This window comes from Ylistrum balloti, unplaced genomic scaffold, assembly GCF_031769215.1.
Source record: "Ylistrum balloti isolate Yb309-2 unplaced genomic scaffold, AGI_CSIRO_Ybal_v1 Utg369816, whole genome shotgun sequence".
Taxonomy (NCBI): domain Eukaryota; kingdom Metazoa; phylum Mollusca; class Bivalvia; order Pectinida; family Pectinidae; genus Ylistrum; species Ylistrum balloti.
In genome coordinates, this window is record NW_026781986.1 from 749,804 (window position 1) to 772,510 (window position 22,707).

The following is a 22,707-nucleotide window of genomic DNA, read 5'->3' on the forward strand; positions in this document are numbered from 1 at the left end:
ACTGAAGAGAAAACTTGTCTTGTTTCTTTTTATTCAGTCACTCAGAAGAACTGGGAGACCGTTAAGGCCTTTAAAATCCGTCCATATATTTTACTAAAAACACAATAGCACACCAATCAGAGAGAGGGTGAAACTTTCAGATATTGAATGTATCAATAATAAAAAAAACTTTGTGAAATACACATAAAGATTATTTCATATACTTCGAAATTACAGAATCACAAACACTAACACATCACTGTGTGAAATACACGGGAAAATGAGTATGTTTTGAAATAACAACTTCAGAAACACAAACATACAAATGTAGCTCCGACTGGAATTATGTTGTCTATCTTGACCTTGACATTGTGTCTGACTAAGCTGTGTTTTACCCTTATTATTAAATAGACAAATGTAACACAAAAGTCCGATATTTACATACTTATAGTCGGTCATTATACTGTGCTCCGTACCGACTTCAGTAGAGATAAGAAAGACCCAGGTCAGACCATGAGGTCGCCGAATGCAAAAGGCACGGTTATTTACATAACAACGCTTCGAAAATTATCCGTTTTATTAAATATTGGTTATTACAAAAAAAGGAACTGAAGTAGACCACATACATATCGAAAAGTGCTCAACGAAAAGAATTTGCATTGATTGAAAGACAATTTCCGTAAAATGAAGGCAAACTTTGGTCAAATGTGAACAAACAAATACATACACGCAGATCATGGAAAATAAAACTGAGTGTTCTGGCTGGGGGGATGGGGGAGGGAACGGAAGGGGGCCTGGTTGTTCCTTGGCCAGGATCGGAATTCATTTTATTATCACCAATTTTTAATCCATTTAAACTTTCTACAGCTTGTGACTCTAAATAAATTTTCTTTTATCACCTAGTTTATACCAAGGTCTTGAATGTAGTTATTTCTAAGCCCACGATGAAATTAACTGGAGCTGGAAGTGCCGACAATGTTAATTTCAGTACACATTTAGAACAAAATCGCATATAGTAATTTTATTTTGTGAACAAAAGAATTGTTTTAATCCGGAATAGTGGCACAGTTCAGAATATACACATACTTAACGGTGCTCTTAAATTTCCAGATATATGAAAAATTACGAAATTTATTTACATTGTAATTTGGGGCTGGTGAACCTCCCCATCTAGATTTTGACTTTTCTTTCGGTTACTTGGGATTGTCCTCAGTCGCTTCCTAGCCTTTAAACTTTATGCCTCACTGACCTGTTCTAAAAGGACGAAACAGCTGTGTGATACAGTTTGAAACTCTAAATTTGTATTAAAAGGTGTTATACACTCGCGTGTCTTTTAACGGAATAAACTTAATGCTTCTTGACAAACAATAACTTTCAACTGGATTCCACACTATTTCATTGCAGGAAAACAAGAGTGATCTGGACATTATTTATTTGACACTTGTCGTGGAATCGATAAAAAAGATCTATGGAAAATTAAAAAATAATAGGCTCTGTGATACAATAGCATTCTTTACTACTCGTAAGATTCAATAAAGAATATACATGTAAGAAATAGAAACGAACTACAACAATTACATATTTATAAGCTTTATAAGTACTGAATCAAAAATCCAGAAAAGTTGGTTTTCTCTCCATACAATACAGTGTGGTCACCGGTGACTTCAGACACCTGTACCCAGACAGCGTCTCCGACCGCAAGCTCGAGTATGGCCGAAGCGGACCCAGTCATGGCCAGGTAAGTAGTGGACCCCCCCTGTGACAGAAGAAATTTAAAAGTAGATTTCCAGAAAAAAATGTCTTTAACAGGTGTGAATAAAACCTTTCGATACAAATTTAGATATATATACATTAGAGCCAAGTTATAGATTTAACTGCATCATACAGGTGTTTCGTCCTTCTAGGACTCGTCAGTGACGCTCAGGGCCTAAATTGCATTGGTGAAACCTAAAAATGCGACTTAGGAAAATCTAATTTTGTCTAAAAAAAAAAAGATGTCCAAAACCGGATGAGAAGACACAATAACCTCAAAATTCAATAATTTTTCGAAATTTTCCAATAATTTTGACAGAGCTAAACGAAGACATTACCTTGAATGTGGGTCAAGTACAGAATCTGTCAACCCCTTCATGTTGAGGTTTGAGGGATCTCGATTCCGTGAGACAAGAAAACGGGTATACCTTTGTCTTATACACAAACTTTTCCAATATCATGGCCCTGGGTATCCTAGTTATACACCACTATCGAAAAAGCAGCTATTTACCTATATCCATACGTATCAATGTCGTGACCTTGATAAAAGGTCAAGGTCAAACATTAATATAAAACACTTCTTCACTTCAGCATGGCACGTGTTAGATATCCAAATCTTTGTGATTTGTATCTTCTATTCCCTGTGTTTAACTCGATGTTGCTTGACCCGGATAGTCGCTGAACCCAAGGTTCGCTTTGGACAGTAAACACTTCTAACTCGACCTAACACACTACAGATCTTTACCAATGTTTTTGTCCTTTTGAACAGAAGGGGTTGCCCTTCACCCAACCATCTTATTAACCAAGGATCACTGACATCTTGTGTATTCATAAAAAAAGTTTCTAACACAATAGTTCCGTTTAACTTTAGAAATGGTCAAGGTCATTGCTTCGACCAAAACAATGTACAGCTTAAATACATCGTCGTTCTTGACTTAAAAGTTATTGAAAAAATGTTCAAACATTTAAAATAAGCTGACCTTCATGACCTTAAAAAATCTTGTCCTTCATTTCGGCATCATTAATGATGAATATTATACCATGACCTTCAGCTATTTAGTCCTCAATACGAAGTTGTTTAATTAAGGATGGTGTAAGGAGACTACCTTTGCGAACGCCACTGGGTGTCCGTTTCTGTGGAGTTCGGTGTCGACGTGATGACCTACTCCACCGCCCACATAGGCTGTCCACGTGAAGAAATATATGCCTGGGACTGAGCAGGTGAAAGCCCCCGTATATTTATTGTAGCCGTTCCCGATGTTTGTGATGACTGTGTCAAATGGAAGCATTCTTCTCGCCAGGTGGCGGAGAGTGGTGGAGCTGTAGGCATAGAACGCTACTGGCGGGAAATGTGCTGGAATGGTCAAAATGTCTTTAATACACATATATCTGAAGTCAAGCATATCATCTACTAAACATCAGTGCATGGTAGGCCATTAAATTTCATCTCGAGTAAAGTCATTAAACTTTACTTCGAATAAGAGGATTAAATTTTATGTTGAGTACGGCCATTCGACTTCATTCCGAGTAAGGCCATTAAACCTTAATCCAAGTAAGGTTAATAAACTTCATTCCGTATAAGGATACTAAACTTGATTCGGAGTAAGGTTAATAAATTTCATTCCGAGTAAGGTTGATAAACTTGATTCGGAGTAAGGTTAATAGCGAGTGAGGTTAATAAACTTCATTCCGAGTAAGGTTAATAAATTTCATTCCGAGTGAGGTTAATAAATTTCATTCCGAGTGAGGTTAATAAATTTCATTCCGTATAAGGATACTAAACTTGATTCGGAGTCAGGTTAATAAATTTCATTCCGAGTGAGGTTAATAAATTACATTCCGAGTGAGGTTAATAAACTTCATTCCGAGTAAGGTTAATAAATTTCATTCCGAGTGAGGTTAATAAACTTGATTCGGAGTAAGGTTGATAAAATTCATTCCGAGTCAGGTTAATAAATTTCATTCCGAGTGAGGTTGATAAATTTCATTCCGAGTGAAGTTAATAAACTTCATTCGGAGTAAGGTTAATAAATTTCATTCGGTGTAAGGTCATTAAACTCTATTCCGAGTGAAGTTAATAAAATGTATCCCGAGTAAGGTTAATAAGCTTCATTCCGGGTAAGGTCACTAAATTTCGCTTCGAGTAGGTCAAACAAGCAGGTTAAATGTCTGTCTATTGAAAACATGATATTGTTGTGGTACGTACATAGCATTTTTGATTAAACGAGCGGCCCATCGGGGCAGCATACCTTATGGGATATTCAGTGATATTCATAAACGTATTTACACTTGACATTCAAAGTCCTGGTTAATGAACAAAAATCGTTTGAACGGATGCGACTCATATGACCTTGAATATGTGCCTAGAACTAACATTCTTGTTTGCAAACTTTTGTCGAGCTTCATGTGTCATCCCTGGAATTCATCAGCCAAACATCATGTCTCTGGACCCTTTGCTTCATCAAAGGAACAAATTTGACTCCTTGTGACCTTGAATATGGGCCAAGGTAATTTCTTTTACCGGACTTAGTCCAGTTTTATCCCAGAAATCTATACGTCAAATATCATGGCTTTATGCAGATTGGTTAATCAGTATAAGATGAATGTTTTAACTAAATTGACCCATGTAGCCTTGAATATGGTTTTGGGTCATTTATTTTCACAAACTTTGTCGGGCTTCATTAAAGAGAACCTTCCATCTAAATAGCATGTGTCTATGCTATCTCATTACATAGAAGAAGTCGTTTTGTGATTTGAACAAATTTGACCCCTGCAAACATGAATATAGTTCAAGATCCTTTCACTCGGTTTCATTAAAGGAATCGACAAACCAAATATGACCCTTGACCTCTCGGTTATTGAAAAGAAGTTGTTTAAAGGGAAAATTGACGCTGGATGGACTACAAACAGTCGTAAGGACGTGCGAGAAGAACAGAATTTTAGTGTTTAAAAGAAATGTACATTTTACATATACATCAGCTCGAGTTTGTCCTGTCCCTTACACAAGGCGTCAGATATTTTGATGGAAAGCCTCCACACGAGACTTTCGTTCGACAAAATAAGAGTTGTGTGGGAGCCAGAGGAAAGTCTGGCTAGTATAAGATTCTTATTTTTCCAACGATATCTAAGTACTGTACCATGCTGTGACAAAACAAAAGTTAGGACTTCATATGTATATAATTGCACGAATGTTTAACTTCACGGGGCTCATTTCGCGGTTGACCCAGTCGGTACCAGGTCGCCTTCTTAAATTTCGCAGTCACTAGAGTGATTCTACCGAGGGAGATTATATTCTACTGTATATTTATTGAGTATTAAATTTCGAGTACACTATAATGACCGCGAATAAATACGTACGAAATTTAATCCCTCGCAAATATTACTATACTATACAGTATGTTACCGTCTGATCTTGAAAATCTGTCCACGAGAGAGTAACTAGTGTTTCCAGAGCTCTTTTCCGTGGGCATAGCAATATTCCGAACAATACTTTCTAGTTGGTTCTTCAACGAAGAAATCTCTTTAGACTGTCCAAAAGACAACTGCTTCAATTTGCGTATCCGTCTTTCATATAAGTCCTCGGTTTCTTGGATACGAGACAGAAGTTCTGTCTCCCGACTTCGAGCTTCCAAATAATCTTTTTCACGTACATTTTCCAAATTTTCCAGTCTCCGGGAAAGGTCAGATATAGTTTCAGATGTATCCGATTTTCCCTGGAAAACTCCGTCTGAACTGGAAATCACAAAAAGAGATAGAAAAGCAAAGAAAATCATAACTGTCCACAGACTGGTTCGACTCGTATACTTATACAACTGTACATAGATAGTGTTACTATCTCAGCATGTACTGTATTAAGTGTGCGACCCTTATCTTGTACGGAAACACAGGAGCAAGACGCATTATTCCGTGATCACACATGTCATAATTCAATGTTCTGATTACAAGCTAGTGTAAGTCTAGACAGCGGACTGGTCTATAGGTGGGGAAGGCTAGTTGGTCAAAAGGTAAGGAAAGCTCGTTGTTCCAAATTTCAGGACTGCTGGTCGGTCTAAAGGTCTGGACGGCTCGTTGTTCCAAATTTCAGGACTGCTGGTCGGTCTAAAGGTCTGGACGGCTCGTTGTTCCAAATTTCAGGACTGCTGGTCGGTCTAAAGGTCTGGACGGCTATTGGTCAAAATGTCTGAGCAGCTGATTGGATCGAAGGTTCAGGATATGGTCCTGGCAAAGTATGATTATTTTTCGGGGTTGTCCGAAAACGAGTTTTAAACTTCTTTAATTCAACTGGTGCCAGTGAGCTCAAAATTGAAAGGGGTGTGAAAAGCGACAGAGTGTTGTTACTTTTCGGCATCCTCGAAAATACATGTATCTTGAACAACTTTTTCAAGTTCCATCAATGAGATTCAGCTCGAACTTGCTTGTAATATTTCAGAGTTTGCCCCTATGACCGTCTTTCCAATTCCACTGGTGCAACTGAGCTAAAAACTGATATGAATATTGAGGTAAAGAAGCCAAAAAAGTTTATTTTTCAGCCGAAAAGTCGAAACTTCTAATTTCTGAAGTTCTATCGGTGGGATTCGGATCAAACTTGCCTAACGCCACCATGAGATGGTCCTGACCGAGCGTGCGTACTTTTCGGTCTGAAATTCAATATGACCGCTATCTCGAAAAAACATTTCTTCCACAGTTCCAGGTGCCATTGAGCTGGAATTTTGGGGAATGTTGAGAAATTGAATTGAACAGTCTGGTAAAATATTCAGAATTGTTTGAATCTTTTGATAATTATTCATAATACTTTTCCGGCTATTATTAATCATTAATAGGTCTTTACAGTCAGATGTTTGGTCAGCAATCACAAATGATTTTTTTGTGCAAATTTAAGAAGTTTCAAATAAAAGTTACACAATACTCTTGTTCATATTTGTAAATATGACTTAAGTCAATATGATTGACTTTAAGTTACCATTGTTTCATTGTTACGTCATCTTTTTTTGACGTCATATGCTTTAAGAGTAATAATGAATTAAGGTATATAGAGTGAAAATAATTTAGATATTGAATCGGTCTAATAACGTTCTACTTTTATGAATGTTTGCAAAAGTTATGCAATAAACAAAATCTTTTGTTCGTTTCCATTTCACGAGCTCTATTACACTTGTGGAACTTTTTCTTTTTACCTCCATGGAGTCTCTGTAAAAGTAAACAAAACAAACCTCGCTCCTACAGAAATAGGAACCGAATTCTCTATAACAGCCCGAAGCCTGTATATTTTGATATGTCTATCTCCTGTTGGTAGGTCACGTGTCTAAGGGGACACACTGGTCGGGTAGCCAAGGTACTGGCCGCAGGTTAGTGGTTTTTCCTCCAAACCTTTGCCTGTTCGTATGATGACCTTGGCTTTTATTTGGACATGAAGGACGAAAACTAATGTCTATCTATCGTCAGTATCATTTCACATGTCAATATTGTGTCGGTACGCTTTCAATAGCCTTTATATATTTTAATATGTCCAGTTATTGTTGGTATACTTTCACACCATCAAATGTTGGTATATCTTCTGAAAATTTAGTACAAGTGGTAAAGATAGATACAACAAGCGTTATGTACAATGTGACTCACTTTTAATGAACCAGACAAAGATACAGATATTTACAATGCTATGAATAAATGATATGACATTGTGAGACATATTTACAATCCTATGAACAAAAGCTGTAATGTATTAATGAACATTATACCTTAAAATGACAATTTTACTGATAAAATCTTATCAAAAATTCTTGTTTGAATTTCTTTATCCTTTAATAGATTTCAAATCGTACTATCAAATCAAAGCAACTTAGTAGCATTGACAGGGAAAATGATTTTGGAAACCATTTTCAAAGAAAAAAGATTTGGTGAAACAATACATGAACGACAGGAATGGCTAGATAGAGTAGTAATATTGAAGTTATGGAAGATACAGAAATTGTGTTTAGCTTTCCCATTAAATGTGCCATCACACACTAAAGAAAAAACAAGTCCATACAACCCTTTCCCTGACAACGAAGCATTCAGTCCTGGATTGTAAGTTTCCTACATCACTTAAAATGAAAATGTCCAGCAAATGGATTGAAGCATGATTTTTCAATGAATATTATGATCAGAATTCTATCTTTAGTGAACACTTATATAAAATATTTACAAATTTTGCAGATTTCAATTCTCATCACAAAAACAAGAGGAACATGCAAAAGTAATCATACTAGCACTGACTTCCATCATCAACCAAAGAACTTTATCTACACAGAGATATGATTCTTTTTCACACATAATTCCTTCTAATACAGACGTAGCTATCACATATATCACTACAAACCATCTACCCATAAGATGATTTTATGTTTTGCTGAGTGATGGTGTCAAACACTGTATCCAAAGGGATCAAAACATTTCTGGGCGACTGTCTTTGTCTTCACAAATTATTCAGTGCTTCTCAGGGTACTATACACAGGAATTAAATTCAGATCTTGAGAATTAAATTTTATTTACTCACAACATGTTTTATAGGTGCAGTGAAATATATACAATGATGTATACATACACACTAATAAGTCCATAAATTACTGAAGTTTGACGGTGAAGAACACAGAAATCCTTACTGCTGTCAATGTTATGAAGCAATGATTAAATTCACCTCTAGCAAAATTTCTTTCCTACTCAAAATTTTTATTTCTGCTCTAAACCTAGATTTGTTTCTATTTGTGTAAAAGAGTTTTGTTGTAATTATCGTTCTTGCAGTCTTCACAAATAAGTTTCCACATGAATTCTCCACCCCAGGGGGAGCCTCACATGAAGAGATCCTCTCTGTCAGAGCTTCCCAGCTCTCCTTCTTCCATGGAGGCAAAGTTGAGGAAATGGGAGGGACGATGTACTTCATGGTAAAACTCCTTAGGATTGGACAGCTGTAGTTCATACTTCATGTTGGGGTCATGACGCACACCTAAGAATGAAACACAAGCGTTAAAGAGAAGTTGATGACACAAATATAAATCAGTACATATACACTACATCAAACAGTGTGGATAAATAATAAATCTATTGAAGATTTGATGCTGTGACGGCAACTCCTTGTCAAAAGAAACAAGAAATTTTCTGATATATACGTCCCCATCCAATCCCATACATATCATATCGATGAAATTTGCTTTGATGTCTGTCAAATGTGACCTCTCATCATTAACCTCGACCAATGACTTGATGCAATACTATGTGGTAAATATGAACAAAATTTGCTGAGAGATTCTCAAGATATAACAATGATCCTGATTTGGACATTACACATAAAATGTTCAGGTGCATTAAAGTAGCAACTCCATAAATATAATCTGAGCCAATTATTATCTTACCCATGAAGTTGTAGTTCCATGAGCTTTGTGATGGAGTCATAAAGAATCCCAGGAATCTATCAGACAACAGCATCTGTACTCGTTCGTAATGCGAGGGGAGATAACCCTTGGGATTATTGCCTGTGTCAGTGTTCTGACGGCCCCATTCACATCCTGTGGGTGTCAGTTTATAGGCCGTCAGGGAGCAGGAGCCGGGCGTGAAGCTGCATGTGATGATGACAGTCTTTTCTCCGTCCCAGGCGGGGTTGTCTGCCATCACCTTGGCGTGTGTGGTGATGTCCTGTGGCGACAGCTGTGGCAGCTCGTTAGGCTGGGTGTGGATCCAACCCAAGGGTTCCATTTCCTGCAACACAACAGGTGATACTTTTTTAAAAGGTATTAAAGAAAATGTCCTTAAGATTTTTTAGGTATGTATATAAATAGAGGTATGTAAAACGTAATTTGTCTTAAGAGAGCAAGAGTGTTGAGACCAAAACTTTGCACAATCACAATGCAAACATTTGATAAAAAACATTAAAAACCCTTTTAATCAAACTTTTGGTAAAACTACTGGAATTCAACAAAACACAAAAGCTTTGTAGTCAATATCACTTTTACACCCAATGATAGTGACTTCATTGATGTATGGTCAAATAAGGCCACAGCAGCTATTAGTAATGACTTGCCTTGAGGTATTCCGACTCTGGTAGGATGTTAGGCAGATGGACGGTCTGGTGGGTTCCCCACTGCGGGGGAAGTACAATACATCGTATTTCCTTCACTTGAGGGTTGTCAGGGGGACTAACTCCATACAAGTAGCCAGCAATCTAAAATAATTCATTTTCAACTAGGTTAATTATAGTTCTGGTTTCTGTACATTTATTTTTATGGGAAGATCTTGCGTATGTGCTGAAAATAACAATTACAGCTCTTTTTAAATATAAGGCCAATGGCTATTCCAGTATAACATCTCTATCTGCTCTAGAACTCAAGGTTTTGTTTAGAGTACCACCCAACAGAATTTAACTGATAATTTGCATAGAATTAATAGGCAGGAAACTGAACACAGACAGAAGTAATAAATGCTGGAGTCTTTAGGGTGGAATGTTTTTCATGGTGAATGAACTCATATTAATTATGTCCACAAAACAAGATACGTTGTAGAAGACATCTCACAAGTACTTCAGAAGCATCCTGTGAAGTCTTTGTGAAGATTTTTATTTTTTGTAATTTTTGGAAAGTTGGAAATATTTAGAATATGACATATGATGCTGAAAAGGAGGAGACAACAACTGATGTTGTCTAACTTTTCTCATCTGGCCTCAACAGCACCACTTTTAAACAAGATAGACAAATTTGTCTTTCAATTTATCTGAATTTGTGAAGGGATTACCTGAGCTCTGAGATCAGAAATAATGATGAATTTCTTCAACACGTTCTTTGGTAGGATGTATGTGTAACCAGTTTCTTTAATGTCATCAGATGAAACGTAGATGTGGTTTGTACGTAGATGTAAGTTGGTTGCAGAAATGGCACGAACTCGCCACTCTGTTTTGGAGGCAAATGTAGACGTCTCATAGTTACTGGTTGTTGATGTGATGATTTCGTCTCCGTGCTTGTTGACAGTTCGCGTGGTCGTTGCAGTGAGCTGTGATTGTTCCTTGGTCTGTTTCTCAATTTCAGCAATTTGTTGACGCTGGGCTGATGGAGCAGAGATCTCCATACCAAGAATGATGTCACGGATTTCTGACTGTGTAAGTGAGGCAACATTTACACTGAAAAAATGAAAATAAAATCAATTATTAAAACTATTACTGGTAAACCATATATTTTCATGGGACTTACTTTTTGTGGTTTTATGAACATTTACTGTTGGAGGATACTTTATTTATTAAATAAAGCTCAATAAATACTACTTTTATCAGTTGGAGTAAGGTTTAATGGATTAACAGTGCCCACTAAATCAATGAAAATAAATCCCCATGAAAATTAATGATAGAACAAAAATAAGATGATAAAAACAAAAAGAAAACTTAACTTCCCTTACCATAGGTTATACTACACAGTAAGAGAACATTGGATTGTGTGTTAAGACTAAATAATATTCTTTTTCTAGAATTCAACATTAAATTCTCCCTCTTCATTATGAGGTATTTCATAAGATACCAAATGCAAGACACCTACTTGTTTTTCTTGCCATAGTCGGCCAGGATGAGTTCCTTAAGCTGCATTTCAATCTTCATCCATTCCTCATCTGACAGAGTCGGCCAGATGTGATGTTGTTCTGTGATCGTTGTCTTGTCAGGCTTCAGCACAATCTTTGTCCGGTCATTATTGACATGCAATGCCCGCAGGATCAAGATCAGACGAGAGAATGCCTGGAACCAAAATAACAAAGTTTGTATATTTGATGTCGATGAAACTAGGGCCCTACTTTTATAATTATCACCTGGTAGGTTCAATAACAAAAAGAACATTCATCACTGTTCAAATTGCAGGATTTTATTCTATAATAGTGAAAATTGTTCCTCTGTTTTCTATATGTTCTTTAACCATGACAGACAATAAAAACATAATGGAAATTAAAACTCCCAATAGAGTAGGAGAAAGCCAATGGCCTAGCTGTCTTCAGTCGTCTATTAGACCATGAAGGAATCAAAGATGGATACCAAACAGTATTCAATAGAACTCAATTAAGGAAGGTAAATACAAATGACATAGAGGATTGCGCATCAACATCTGGATTCTGTGGTTTTATTTTCATTTACCTGTTTTGGCTAGCTAGGCTAGCCGTCAACAGAAAGGTAAAAATATTTGTATAGCTAAGGTTAGAATTACCGCTCAGCCATGACGTAATTAATTACAATTGTCTATATAACGTGGTATTGACAATATAATGGCAACATTATAGGTATGTTGCATCAACTATGTAATGGAAATTAGTTTCACTATAACATAAATATAACCATCAATGACACTGAAATTTGATTAAAGCATCTATTTCAAACCAAGGCTCTTTGTTCAAAATGAAAGAGCATAGTTGTTGTCTTCAATTTTAATGAGTATAATACCTATTTTACATAGTGATACAGTGAAAATAAATCAGACTCAAACTGTTTGTAGTAGCTTGTCAATGTTAGTTAACATACCGTGTAGGATGATATGGTCTTCAGCCAGTCATCGTACAGGTTGAACAATACCATCTGTGGTTCTGTAGCCTTCAGGATCAGGTCACCAAACTTCTCCACCTACAACACACACCCTTCCATATTTACCTAGTACATATCTCATACATGTCAACACAAACCAGGTATCACATACAGTAAATTAATGAGCCATTAGAATACAATAAATTTTGAGAAATAGGTAAATTTCATACAATTTTATTTTTCTGGATTTGCCATATATCAAAGGAAGTTAAATGTAAGAGGTGCAATTATTTAATTAGTTCATGATTATCAAAAGTTCCATAGCATGAAAAGTCAATATGGTCCACAAACCTTGAGGCAGGCCTGGAAGGGAAGTTGGAGTTCACTGCCCTTAATAACAATGTTTGGGAAGTCAAGGAGATGCACCTCAAGGGGGTCAAGCATGCCTTTCCTTGTGACAATGATCTGTTTAGGCTGTTCTTCCACAGGAAGGGAACGAATCAAGGCAGCCACTTCCTCAGCAGTCTTCCATTTGGCCAACTGTTCAGTCAATAACACATGTATATGATTGTGTACATGGGAGATTTTCCTGGATTATTCATGCAAGCAAAGCTAGATCATTTGTCGAAGAGATCAAAACGCAATTAAATTCTTTTCTTTTCTATTATCAGTTTCTGCCAGAAAATAATCCATATGAAAATTGTTTCAGTTACTCCTTAAATCAGGAAACATTTTCCTCTTGCTCTTATCCAACTTCTTAACAAGAATCTTTACTGCTTATTTTTTGGATAAAAATGGAGCAGTAATGTTTGTGTCATTCTAAATATAGCTTAACTTCGGTTTCAAATAGGCAAGAAAAGGTCTGATTCAAGCAGAGAATTTTTCCAGGAAATGATCTTTTTCAAATGATTTTTTTTTGCTAGATTACTTTCAAACAGACTGACCCCAATTTTGAAACTTTCAAAGAAAGAAATTCAGACACTACAAAATACCAGTGTCTTGAGACAGGAAAAAGGAATTTGAAATGCCTTGAGATAGGACAAAGAAATTTCCAGTGGCCTATGGTAGAACAGAGAAATTTCCAATGGCCTCAGATTAAACAAAGAAATTTCCAGTGCCTGTGATAAATTACATAAGGAAATAATAAGCAATGCCATACCTGTCCAAGACGTTTCTGTCCTGCCCACACAGAGGTGTGAATGATCTTGAGGAAAAGTTGACCAGTACGAGGATTGAAGATGAAGATTGCACCATTGATTGGCTTGGTTGTAAGGTTTCCTTCAAATGTCTGAAATATTACACAAACATCTCATTAAAAAATTCATATAATGATGCTTAAATCTGGATGATTATTAAGAAAGTTTCCCCAAACCTTATATTAGTATGAAATACATAAAAAAGCTTTATTCAGTAGCTATACAGACAAGATGACCTTTGATGGATGGTGACTTTTGTCTTCTTTGTGCATTGCAACCTTTAGTGACCTCTGACCTACCTTGTGAATGGTGACCCTGTAGACATTGGTGTCATCCACAAACCAAATGATCTGGTTAGAGAAAAGCTCTCCATAGTTCTGTGAGGACAGGTAGGGCTCAGTGGGCTCGGATGAGTAGAGTTGCAGCCCCTTCCTGATGCGCTCCCGAAGTACATACAGCGCAGGGTTTGCCTTCATTATCTTTGCCATGGCTGACTGGATAAGGGGCTTACAGCCAGGGAACCAATTACCATATGCACTGTAAAGTAAACAGTCAATACATAAAAGATTCCAATTTTAAATTTCAAGATTATAAACACCATTTCAGTAAATACACAGCCTCTGAACATTTGTTAAAAAAGGAATAAGTACACCTATCATTTTGTATTGAATATATAACTCAATATGTTCTTAAGACATGAACCACTTTGTTCTCATGCATAAAGGTATATGTTGAGAGGTTTTCAAGATATGACATAAATTTAATCAGGACTGGCTCTGATATCATTAGCTTACTCCAAACTACATTAACCAGGGCAATACCTGTGTAGATTGTAGGCTAAGTCAATGCCAATCAGAAGACCTGTCGGCGACGGATAGATACTCATGTTGTCTGTGGTGTAGTCAAGGAACTTAGCGCGGGCGTAGCGCTCTATATCGTGGGAGTCGTAGTCACCCCAACGGAGCTGTATGTCCAGCCAATACTTCTGGGTAGTTGTGTTATCCATCACATCTCTACAACAGAAAGAGTAACATCACAATTTATAAAAGTTTTTATGTTGTCGGGAAAGATTTGTAACAAAATAATCTGTTTAATTGACAGATTGTACAAATTTAATCTCAAATAGTTCACAGGTCATAACTGGATGCCCAACATGTGGGTTGTCTCCAAGTATTGTGGTCTCCTCCGATATGGAACAAAGCTTTGATCTTGACAGAATTACTTTCTGTTTATACATATGTATTGTATTTCACACGCTGGTTCCAGAGAGGGGTTAAAGAGGCTATATACACCACTGCCACCAGACCCACACAAAATGAGGACAGTGGATGTTACCACCTACTGCCAGCTTGATTCAATTACATAACTTTGGGCTCCCGAGTCATGTAGCTAAATCACATCCAGATTTTGCAATAAGCCCCTCGCTGTGGCCAGTGAGGGCTAAAGATGGTGACCAGGTGGTCATCCAAAGCTACCTGTACGTTGTGTTTTCTGTTCTGTTGAGCGACATGTATAGAATCTGTTTAGTATTTGTTTCCAAATTTTTATAAAAGTAAGAAAGTTTTATCTGTAAGCATTTTAACCATTCAAAGAAATCACAGATAAAATCTGTATTACTCATCTAGTGCAGTGGATTATTATACTCGAGAAAAAGATTCTTTTCTGTTTTATCATACTACATGCCAATTGATAGGTTTCTAAACTCAACAGGGAAGTGATGAGAACATACTTGGAATCAGCCAGGAGTGATGGTTTGGACATGTTCCACTTGTATGCAGCAAACAGAAGAATGTCAGCACACGAACTGTTCATCTTGTAGGACTTTCGAGGATGTATGGTTTCTTTTTGTACCGTCTCTATCTCCAGGGCGTCCAGTTCCTGGTCAAACACCTGTGGACAGAGAGTACACTCAAACATTTACACACAGGTCTAGATGCCAAAAAATGGCAAGATGATAAAGATAGGATAACACTATTATTCCAATAAATCAAGGTTGACATTTCATTGACAAGGGAGAATATTGTAAACAACTTAGGGGTAATCTTATGTTAGCACAAATAGCCTGAAAGCATTGTGCTAAAACATGATTTCTTTATATAACTCTTTTAATAAGAGACAAAAAGAGATCAACACGAATGAAATACACTACAGATCTGTTTTTATTTCTCTATTTTATTTTCTGGTCTGTATTAATATTTGATGGCCATTTCCCATTTATACCTAAGAAGTTACATTTTAATTGTGAATGAATCATTTGGTCTGTGACAGCTACAAAGAGGAAATAAATGTGACACATTCATTCTGGGATAACAAATGAGACAATATACCTGACAAAGATCCATAACTACGCTCTCATGGATCTTCTGCCATAAATGAGCACGGAAGATCTGGATCAGTGAGATCTTCAGGGTTGGGATCTTTCCGTGCATGAAGATACCTGTCAAGTCAAGCTGTACCTGGAAACCTACGTATACCTGTGGGAGGCAAAAGGGAGGTTCAGAACAAGAATCACAAATATCTATTACTATTACAGGGAAGCTAAAGATAGTTTGATATTGTTTTTCTTGCTTGCATCCAAACAAATATTGTTGTATAACTGACTTTGACTGAATTGACTAAATAAATTTGATTCAAGAGAGCTAATAAAAACTTTTCTGTTTTGATTATATCAATGGCTAGCGCCTTGTGAAAGCATAAATACTGTATGATAAACAGGTTTAAACTGTGATTACAGACTTTATACTTACATTGGCCCTGTTGATAGTAGGGGACCACCACAGTGTGAAGCGACGGTTCGGGATCTGGTTAAGACCAGATCGCTGGGCATTTGTCAATTTCTTATACTTCATGGACTCTTCAAACCCACTGGCCTTTTCCCTGTCATGTGTAAATGCACCAAATCAAAAAACTTCTCCACGACTTTCTTCAGAGATAAATATATAACTGCACTCAACTAAATGAAATAAATTCTTCGAAAATGAATCATACTTTTTATCAGCTGCATTTTGACACCAGAATGGACTTTTTCAAAATAGGTATTACCTATGATTTATTTTTGAATGATCAAGGTCAAAAGCATTTCAAACTGTGTTTCTTCTGCTTCTTTTGAAGTGTTTTAATAGTTTGTCCCAATCATGTTCACTATAAAATACATTTAATATTACAAAATTCATTCAACTGCTAAATTCAGCTTACCAGAAGAGACCTTCCCAGGTTGGGAAGTAAGTTCCTTTGAACAGGGTGTGTTCCAGAATTCCCTCGACCCCACCTAGAGCCTGGATCATGTCTGTACGGTAATTATTCAGGTTCCACAACTTACCGTCGTGTCGCTGGTGTGTCCACCAGAATGGATTCTGTTTCAATACCTGTCAGAGTGAAAAACGTATGCATGTTAAATATGTGACACTATTTAGTACTGCACACATCCTTTTTGATGCATTTTTAATGTTAGTACAACAGATTAATTGTCAGTATGACCGTCTCAGCATGATATCAGTTGCTTTCATTTAATCCAGCATAAACATACAAATAAAATCTTTACACACTACTTGCCATACCAAATCAGAAAACTGTGTTTCTTTTTTTGTCATCTTTTTTTTTTTTTAAGATTTACTCTTCTCATTATGCAGTAAACATATACCTAGATGCATTGCCAAATATTTAACCAGTGCGGTAATTGTTAAACAAAAGGCAATGGCTTTATAGTACAATCGTTTTCAATGTCTCTTAGCTTATAAAATCAAAGTTTTCGAATGTTTAAAATTTTGTTAGTCTTGTCAATTTATGTGGTACCTGGAAAGCTTTGAACTCTGTCCGGACACGCCAGCCCTTGTCGTAAGCGAGAGTATGACGGTCCTTCTGGAATAGGGTGTTAATCCTAGGAATTCCACGATCCCAGCTGTCTTCCAAATCCTCCAGTGTCAAACGCCTATCAGATACAGATTTTATGTCAGTTTATCATACAGCTGTTTCACCACAGGATGGCTGATGGTAAGGACTCAATGTTTATAAAATTTCTCAATTAGAGCTCTGATTTGTTTATAACTATATCTTGACATCAGTTACACCTATCTAGTTCATACAAGGTTTAAGAAACTATATCTTCATATCAATTACGATAATCTGGTTCACACAAGGTCTTGTTTCTGCATTAATTGGACTTAAAATCTTACATACATGTATTTAAGCTTTACGCCAAAATTTTTCATCCACAATTTTTGCCCTTTTATACTGACCTGTTTTGTGCGTTGGCTTCCTGTCGTTTCAGGGTGTACTCAGCCCACACTCGCTGTGAGTCGATGAACTCGCTTTCCCATGGCATCACATATCTACAAAGTTATCCTTATCATTATTGTCTTTATATTGTGGATATCAAAAGAAAAGCTAATTACTTCCAAAACTATATCGCATTAATTGTATAAATACCTTCATATCAATTAACAAGAGACACTGGCTACTAAGATTCATTGATTTCTCTTGTTAATATTTAGTAAGACACATGAATAATCTAAGCAGCTGTGCTGGGCGATTCACTCTGAGAGAACAAATTCTCTTCTTACAGAATGAAAATTGATTACATTAACCTCAACCTAAAAGATTCACAAAACATTCCAGAGTATGTTATTTAGTGACCTGATCACCATCTGTAACAATGAGCTGATTTAGGCATGACGTCATTCTTGAAATTAAAACAACCATTTTAAATCACCACAGACATATGTGGAGATGTGTTTTTCTTGATCATTTTCAAAAATTGACAACAACAATTTTCTTTTTGTAATCTACAATTAATACATCTAGAGACAGCAGTAAAATAGTGATTATTAATTTTCATTTTTGTTTTTGTTTACCTGTATAAATTTGGAATGAGCTGATCCTCATCGTGGCTCATACCAGATCGGAAATGAGTGATTCCAACATCCGTCTGCTTTGACCATCGGAGATCTGATTGTGGGATAAGTACATGCCCCATTGACAACATTCCAAGTCCACCTAACTCCTTAGGTGTGTAAAACACAACTGGAGGGAAACGACTGGGCATTTTAGAATTGAGACCAATCTTAATACGTGTCTGGATTTTGTTTTCACACTTGACAAGAAGGTCTAACAGTTCTTGTGTGTTGACGACCGCCTCACGGAAATATGTCATTAAACCAATAAGAGCCGTGTTCCATTTGTTAACAATTTTTGTGAATGTCGTAGACCCAGATGCCATCAGGATCTGACGTACACGGTTGTGGAACCGTGACATTGACTCATCATCCACTCGCAGAAAACACTGAGCTGTTCTTTCCTTTGTCACCTGAAAATACATTAAAGAAATTAGGACATGTCTCCAAAATATTATCAAATCATGAAAATATTTATTTCATCTTTAATTTACTCTTTTGATAAATTGTATTCATCACAAATTAGAATTAATCTTTTCTTGCTTTGTACATGTCAAACAACTCGAGCTTTGCAAGTCTATGCCATTTCTAACACAACTAGAACTTTGTATGAACTAATTTCAGAATTTTCAATATATCAGCTTTTGTTGTGTCATTTACAAAGATATTGTAGCCAATACTTTCGATGCATAACAATGTAATATTATAAAACTATTTTAAGTTTTTTCTCTAAAACATTTAAATCAATCAAGTTTCAAAGCATCTGGCATATATTAACAATATCATACGGACCTCGTTCTGGAGATTCCAGACGCCATCTCTGTGTGTGAATTCCTCATGTGTGGTGCGACACTTGGGCAAGATACGACATTCAAACCCAGACATATTGAACAGGAGATTGGGATTGTCTTTGCTGTAGACGGACACAAAACTGTTGTCCCACAGAATGGTGGTCACTGACCGCGGCAAACGATTCTTGATATCCCAGAAGACAGCACGTCCCCTGTGTAACAGAATAACATTACAATGGCACCTTTTCTCTAAATGATCTATGTGGGATGAAGTTGTGGGCCTTATATTTAAGAGCTGAAAAAGGACATCCCTTTTTAACTTCTTCAATACATGGCTCACAACTTATCAATCAGTCCTCCTATCAAGCAATGATAACATTTACCATTTAATCAAAATCCTACCAGGCACAACCTTGTAGTAAGTTATAATCTGTATCAACCGCAGGAATTTCTCCGTCTTGCTTTACCTACTAATCTATGTACAAAAAATAAGTTTATGTGTCATCAACCTAATCTTTTTTTCATACAAATGGATCAAATATACAACGTATCAAACAATAGGTAATTTTGCTTCAGCTGTGCTTATTTCCAAGCTGGAAGCTTGCATGTAATATTTAACTAAAGCACTTTGCACATCCTTACAAAGTGCTGCCTTGCAATTGGCAAAACCATGCAGGTCAGAATCAAGTTTGTTTAATCAAAGGTTGCCATTTATAAAACTGCACAGACTTACAAGTTCACATCGTGTTTCATTAGCCTCATTCTAGAATCTCGAGGCCAACATTTTTTGTTGTTGTAGCCCACTATGTTTTCATTGTTGGGGTCAGGATGCTCTGTAAGGTATCGTTGGATAAGATCTCTGGCTTCTTCTGCAGAAAATCTACAACAAGAAAAGTTTCAAATTTAGGCAGATTAATTCCGGGGAACTTTCAGTTTCCATTTTCATTTTTTTCTTTCTGAGTTGATGTTTCTGCTAATAATGCTTTTTAAGAACTTGTGTATTCAGTTTGCACCATCTGAAATACAGTTTACCATTTGGTCTTACAAAATGTTTGTTCAAACACAAATTTGTCAGAAGCATTAGATTCAATCCACCATGGCGAGAAACTCACCTGAAGAATATATGTATGCGGTCAATGTATCGCGAGTACAAACGTATGGGATGGGCCGCTTCTGTAGTCACATCCTAAAACACAAACAAGACGTAATTTGTTACACAATGTATGAATTACAAAAGCAAACAAAATCCTGGAAGAAAGAAAAGTAAATCATGAAGAGAGATATATGAAACTTGTACTTATCTATTTCTTTGGTAACATGAAACATTGGATCTCTCTTGAATCTGCCATTTCATTTAAGTTTAATACATAGGCAATATACTGTTTTGTGGATGACTATAGTTCAATAAATCTAGGTTTAGATTTCCTTGTTTGTGGACATTTGCCCATGAAATGAATGAAAATCCCCCCTCCCTCCTCCCCTGAAAATGATTTTTGAGTATATAAACATGTAAATGGTAAACACTGTCATATTTATAATAATATGCAGAATCAACTGAATAAAACATCTTCAAGATGAGCAAGGTTCTTACCTGGAAAGTAAGGAAGTCATTAGGTAGCTGAGGTGGACCTGCCATCTCACTAGCACGATGCAGACCCAATACCAAAAGATCTAGCACCAGGCCGTAATACTGCACGATGAAGGAAGCAAACTGGAGTCCACGGATGATTCCATAGGCATTGGTGTGGTTCATGTCCTGAAAAATAACCAAATAAGATAATTATAACCAAACCCTACAGATGGGTACTAGAGCATGACATCCAGTGTAAGCGATCAGCATAAGAAAGTGAAACAAACAATTTAAAAGTGTATAAATTTACAAACTGCTCATTTGTGTTTTAAACAATGAAAAAGTAATTACTTCAGTCTTCGTTTCTGAATCACAGCACCATGTCAATGGTTTAAAACGACCTTTCTGATAAATTTCAAAGGCAACATGTCTGAACTTTACATCCAATGTGAAAAATTTCACTGCCAGGTAACAATGCAGGACCAAGAAAATTCAGACATAGGCATTACCTTATAGTTAATAACGACGTTATTTTTCGCTGTCATGTAATCGGCGATGTTGTGATCGACAATGAGACGCAGCAATCTGTTGAGAAGTGTTAAATCTATTTTCTCATACATTTTCTCATAGTGGGACTCCATCATAACATTACACTCCCCTTCACTTGTGTCCCAAACATCCTGTAAATTGTTGATACCTGGAGAGGAGAGATTAAACACCTCAGTATACATGTAAATACATTTTCTGTCACCTTGCAAATTTCAACTTCAGAGACAATTATGTCCGATCCAGAATGATTAACTTCCATATCTACAAGTGAATTCTACAAACAATAAATTTAGACACTTACGCCTGGTCTTATTTATAATTTAAAAAAAAAAGAGGATTTTTATTGCCAATTTGCTCCCATTCTTTGATGGAAAGTAATTTAACCTGTACATTCCTACCAAATGTCAGCAATTTTTGTCTACTGAGCATCAACATTAACCAAAAGAAATTTGAAGTAAGTCAAAATATTTAAATTCTCACAAGCTGTTTCCATACCACAATCAGAAAAGGAAGGAAAATCAATGAAAAATTCCTGTAACTGACAAATGGACCTAAACCTGACTTTAACCAAAGTGTCATAGATTGAAGGGGGAATCGAACATCTGGTTATTTCATTGCAGGGGGCGAACTAAAATCAAAATGGCTATTCTGTTAACAATTTATTCTTGATAGAAAAATTTCATTTCCTATCCATGAATCAACAGGTATGATGATATATTTTCCCCTTGCCATCAAAACAAATATCTTGGTGAAAGAGAAAGACTCCATAACCTGACTTCTTGTTGGTCACAAATGAATCTGTCATACTGCTATTAACAGCATAATTCAGCATGACATACTAGTGGATAAAAAAAAAAGAAGAAAAAAGTAACAATAAAGATCTCACATGACAGAAATACAAAGTGCAGGAAACATTGCTTGTCTGTCTCCAACCCGAAATATCACTGTCAAAGCACCGAAAAAAAAATGTTGAATTACTGTATTTCAAAGACTTTTATGTAGAACAGAAATCCTACTTGTCAGTCAATATCTCAGGGTTGAAATCCTGATATAATTTCATCTATGCACAATATTTACCTTGACACCACTTGTAGGTGAGGAGAGGAGGTGGTTCAGAGTCTGCAGGTTTGATCCAGGGTGGAAACAGGCGACGTTTGTCAGCCTCATACCACAGGTACTGGTCTAGGTAGGCATCTGTGATCTTCTCCAGAGGTTCAACATCATACACTGGGATCAGATGGCTGTACAAGTCCATAAACTCAATACCCACCTCCTTAAAGGCTCGCTGTGTGAGCAAGTGACGTTTGATACGAGACAAAGCTTCGTGGGGATTATCATATGCCTGTTCTATGAGTCCAAGTTCTTCTCTCTGTGACTGGTTTAGACGACTTTTCACACTGCAATATAGAGAAAAAAAAAACAAAATGAAAACTGAATGAGAAACAGACATTACAGCCTTGTTCAAGAC

General features: G+C 36.5%; 2 protein-coding genes across 2 annotated transcripts in view; both read right to left on the reverse strand.

Moving 5' to 3' along the window:
• Positions 1–1,570: 1,570 nt before the first annotated feature.
• LOC132544958 (complement C1q-like protein 2) lies at positions 1,571–6,428 on the reverse strand. The gene is made up of 4 exons (XM_060208622.1): positions 6,361–6,428; positions 5,135–5,463; positions 2,838–3,085; positions 1,571–1,735 (listed from the first exon to the last, which is right to left on the reverse strand). The coding sequence occupies exons 1-4, from the start codon at positions 6,426–6,428 to the stop codon at positions 1,571–1,573; spliced, it is 810 nt and encodes a 269-aa protein (XP_060064605.1).
• A 905-nt stretch (positions 6,429–7,333) lies between these two features.
• Positions 7,334–22,707, reverse strand: part of LOC132544974 (pre-mRNA-processing-splicing factor 8) — a 28,254-nt gene continuing 12,880 nt past the window's right edge. The window contains exons 18-40 of the mRNA XM_060208636.1: positions 22,317–22,636; positions 21,200–21,387; positions 20,712–20,876; positions 20,233–20,306; positions 19,854–20,000; positions 19,122–19,332; positions 18,291–18,742; positions 17,676–17,768; positions 17,233–17,368; positions 16,636–16,805; positions 16,188–16,317; positions 15,768–15,914; positions 15,170–15,330; positions 14,262–14,453; positions 13,740–13,977; positions 13,404–13,532; positions 12,596–12,784; positions 12,245–12,343; positions 11,280–11,473; positions 10,489–10,870; positions 9,782–9,922; positions 9,117–9,459; positions 7,334–8,710 (exon numbers count right to left, since the gene is read on the reverse strand). Of these exons, the coding sequence (XP_060064619.1) occupies positions 8,556–8,710; positions 9,117–9,459; positions 9,782–9,922; positions 10,489–10,870; positions 11,280–11,473; positions 12,245–12,343; positions 12,596–12,784; positions 13,404–13,532; positions 13,740–13,977; positions 14,262–14,453; positions 15,170–15,330; positions 15,768–15,914; positions 16,188–16,317; positions 16,636–16,805; positions 17,233–17,368; positions 17,676–17,768; positions 18,291–18,742; positions 19,122–19,332; positions 19,854–20,000; positions 20,233–20,306; positions 20,712–20,876; positions 21,200–21,387; positions 22,317–22,636 (4,456 nt within the window). The 3' untranslated portion in view covers positions 7,334–8,555. The remainder of the gene's footprint in view (positions 8,711–9,116; positions 9,460–9,781; positions 9,923–10,488; positions 10,871–11,279; positions 11,474–12,244; positions 12,344–12,595; positions 12,785–13,403; positions 13,533–13,739; positions 13,978–14,261; positions 14,454–15,169; positions 15,331–15,767; positions 15,915–16,187; positions 16,318–16,635; positions 16,806–17,232; positions 17,369–17,675; positions 17,769–18,290; positions 18,743–19,121; positions 19,333–19,853; positions 20,001–20,232; positions 20,307–20,711; positions 20,877–21,199; positions 21,388–22,316; positions 22,637–22,707) is intronic.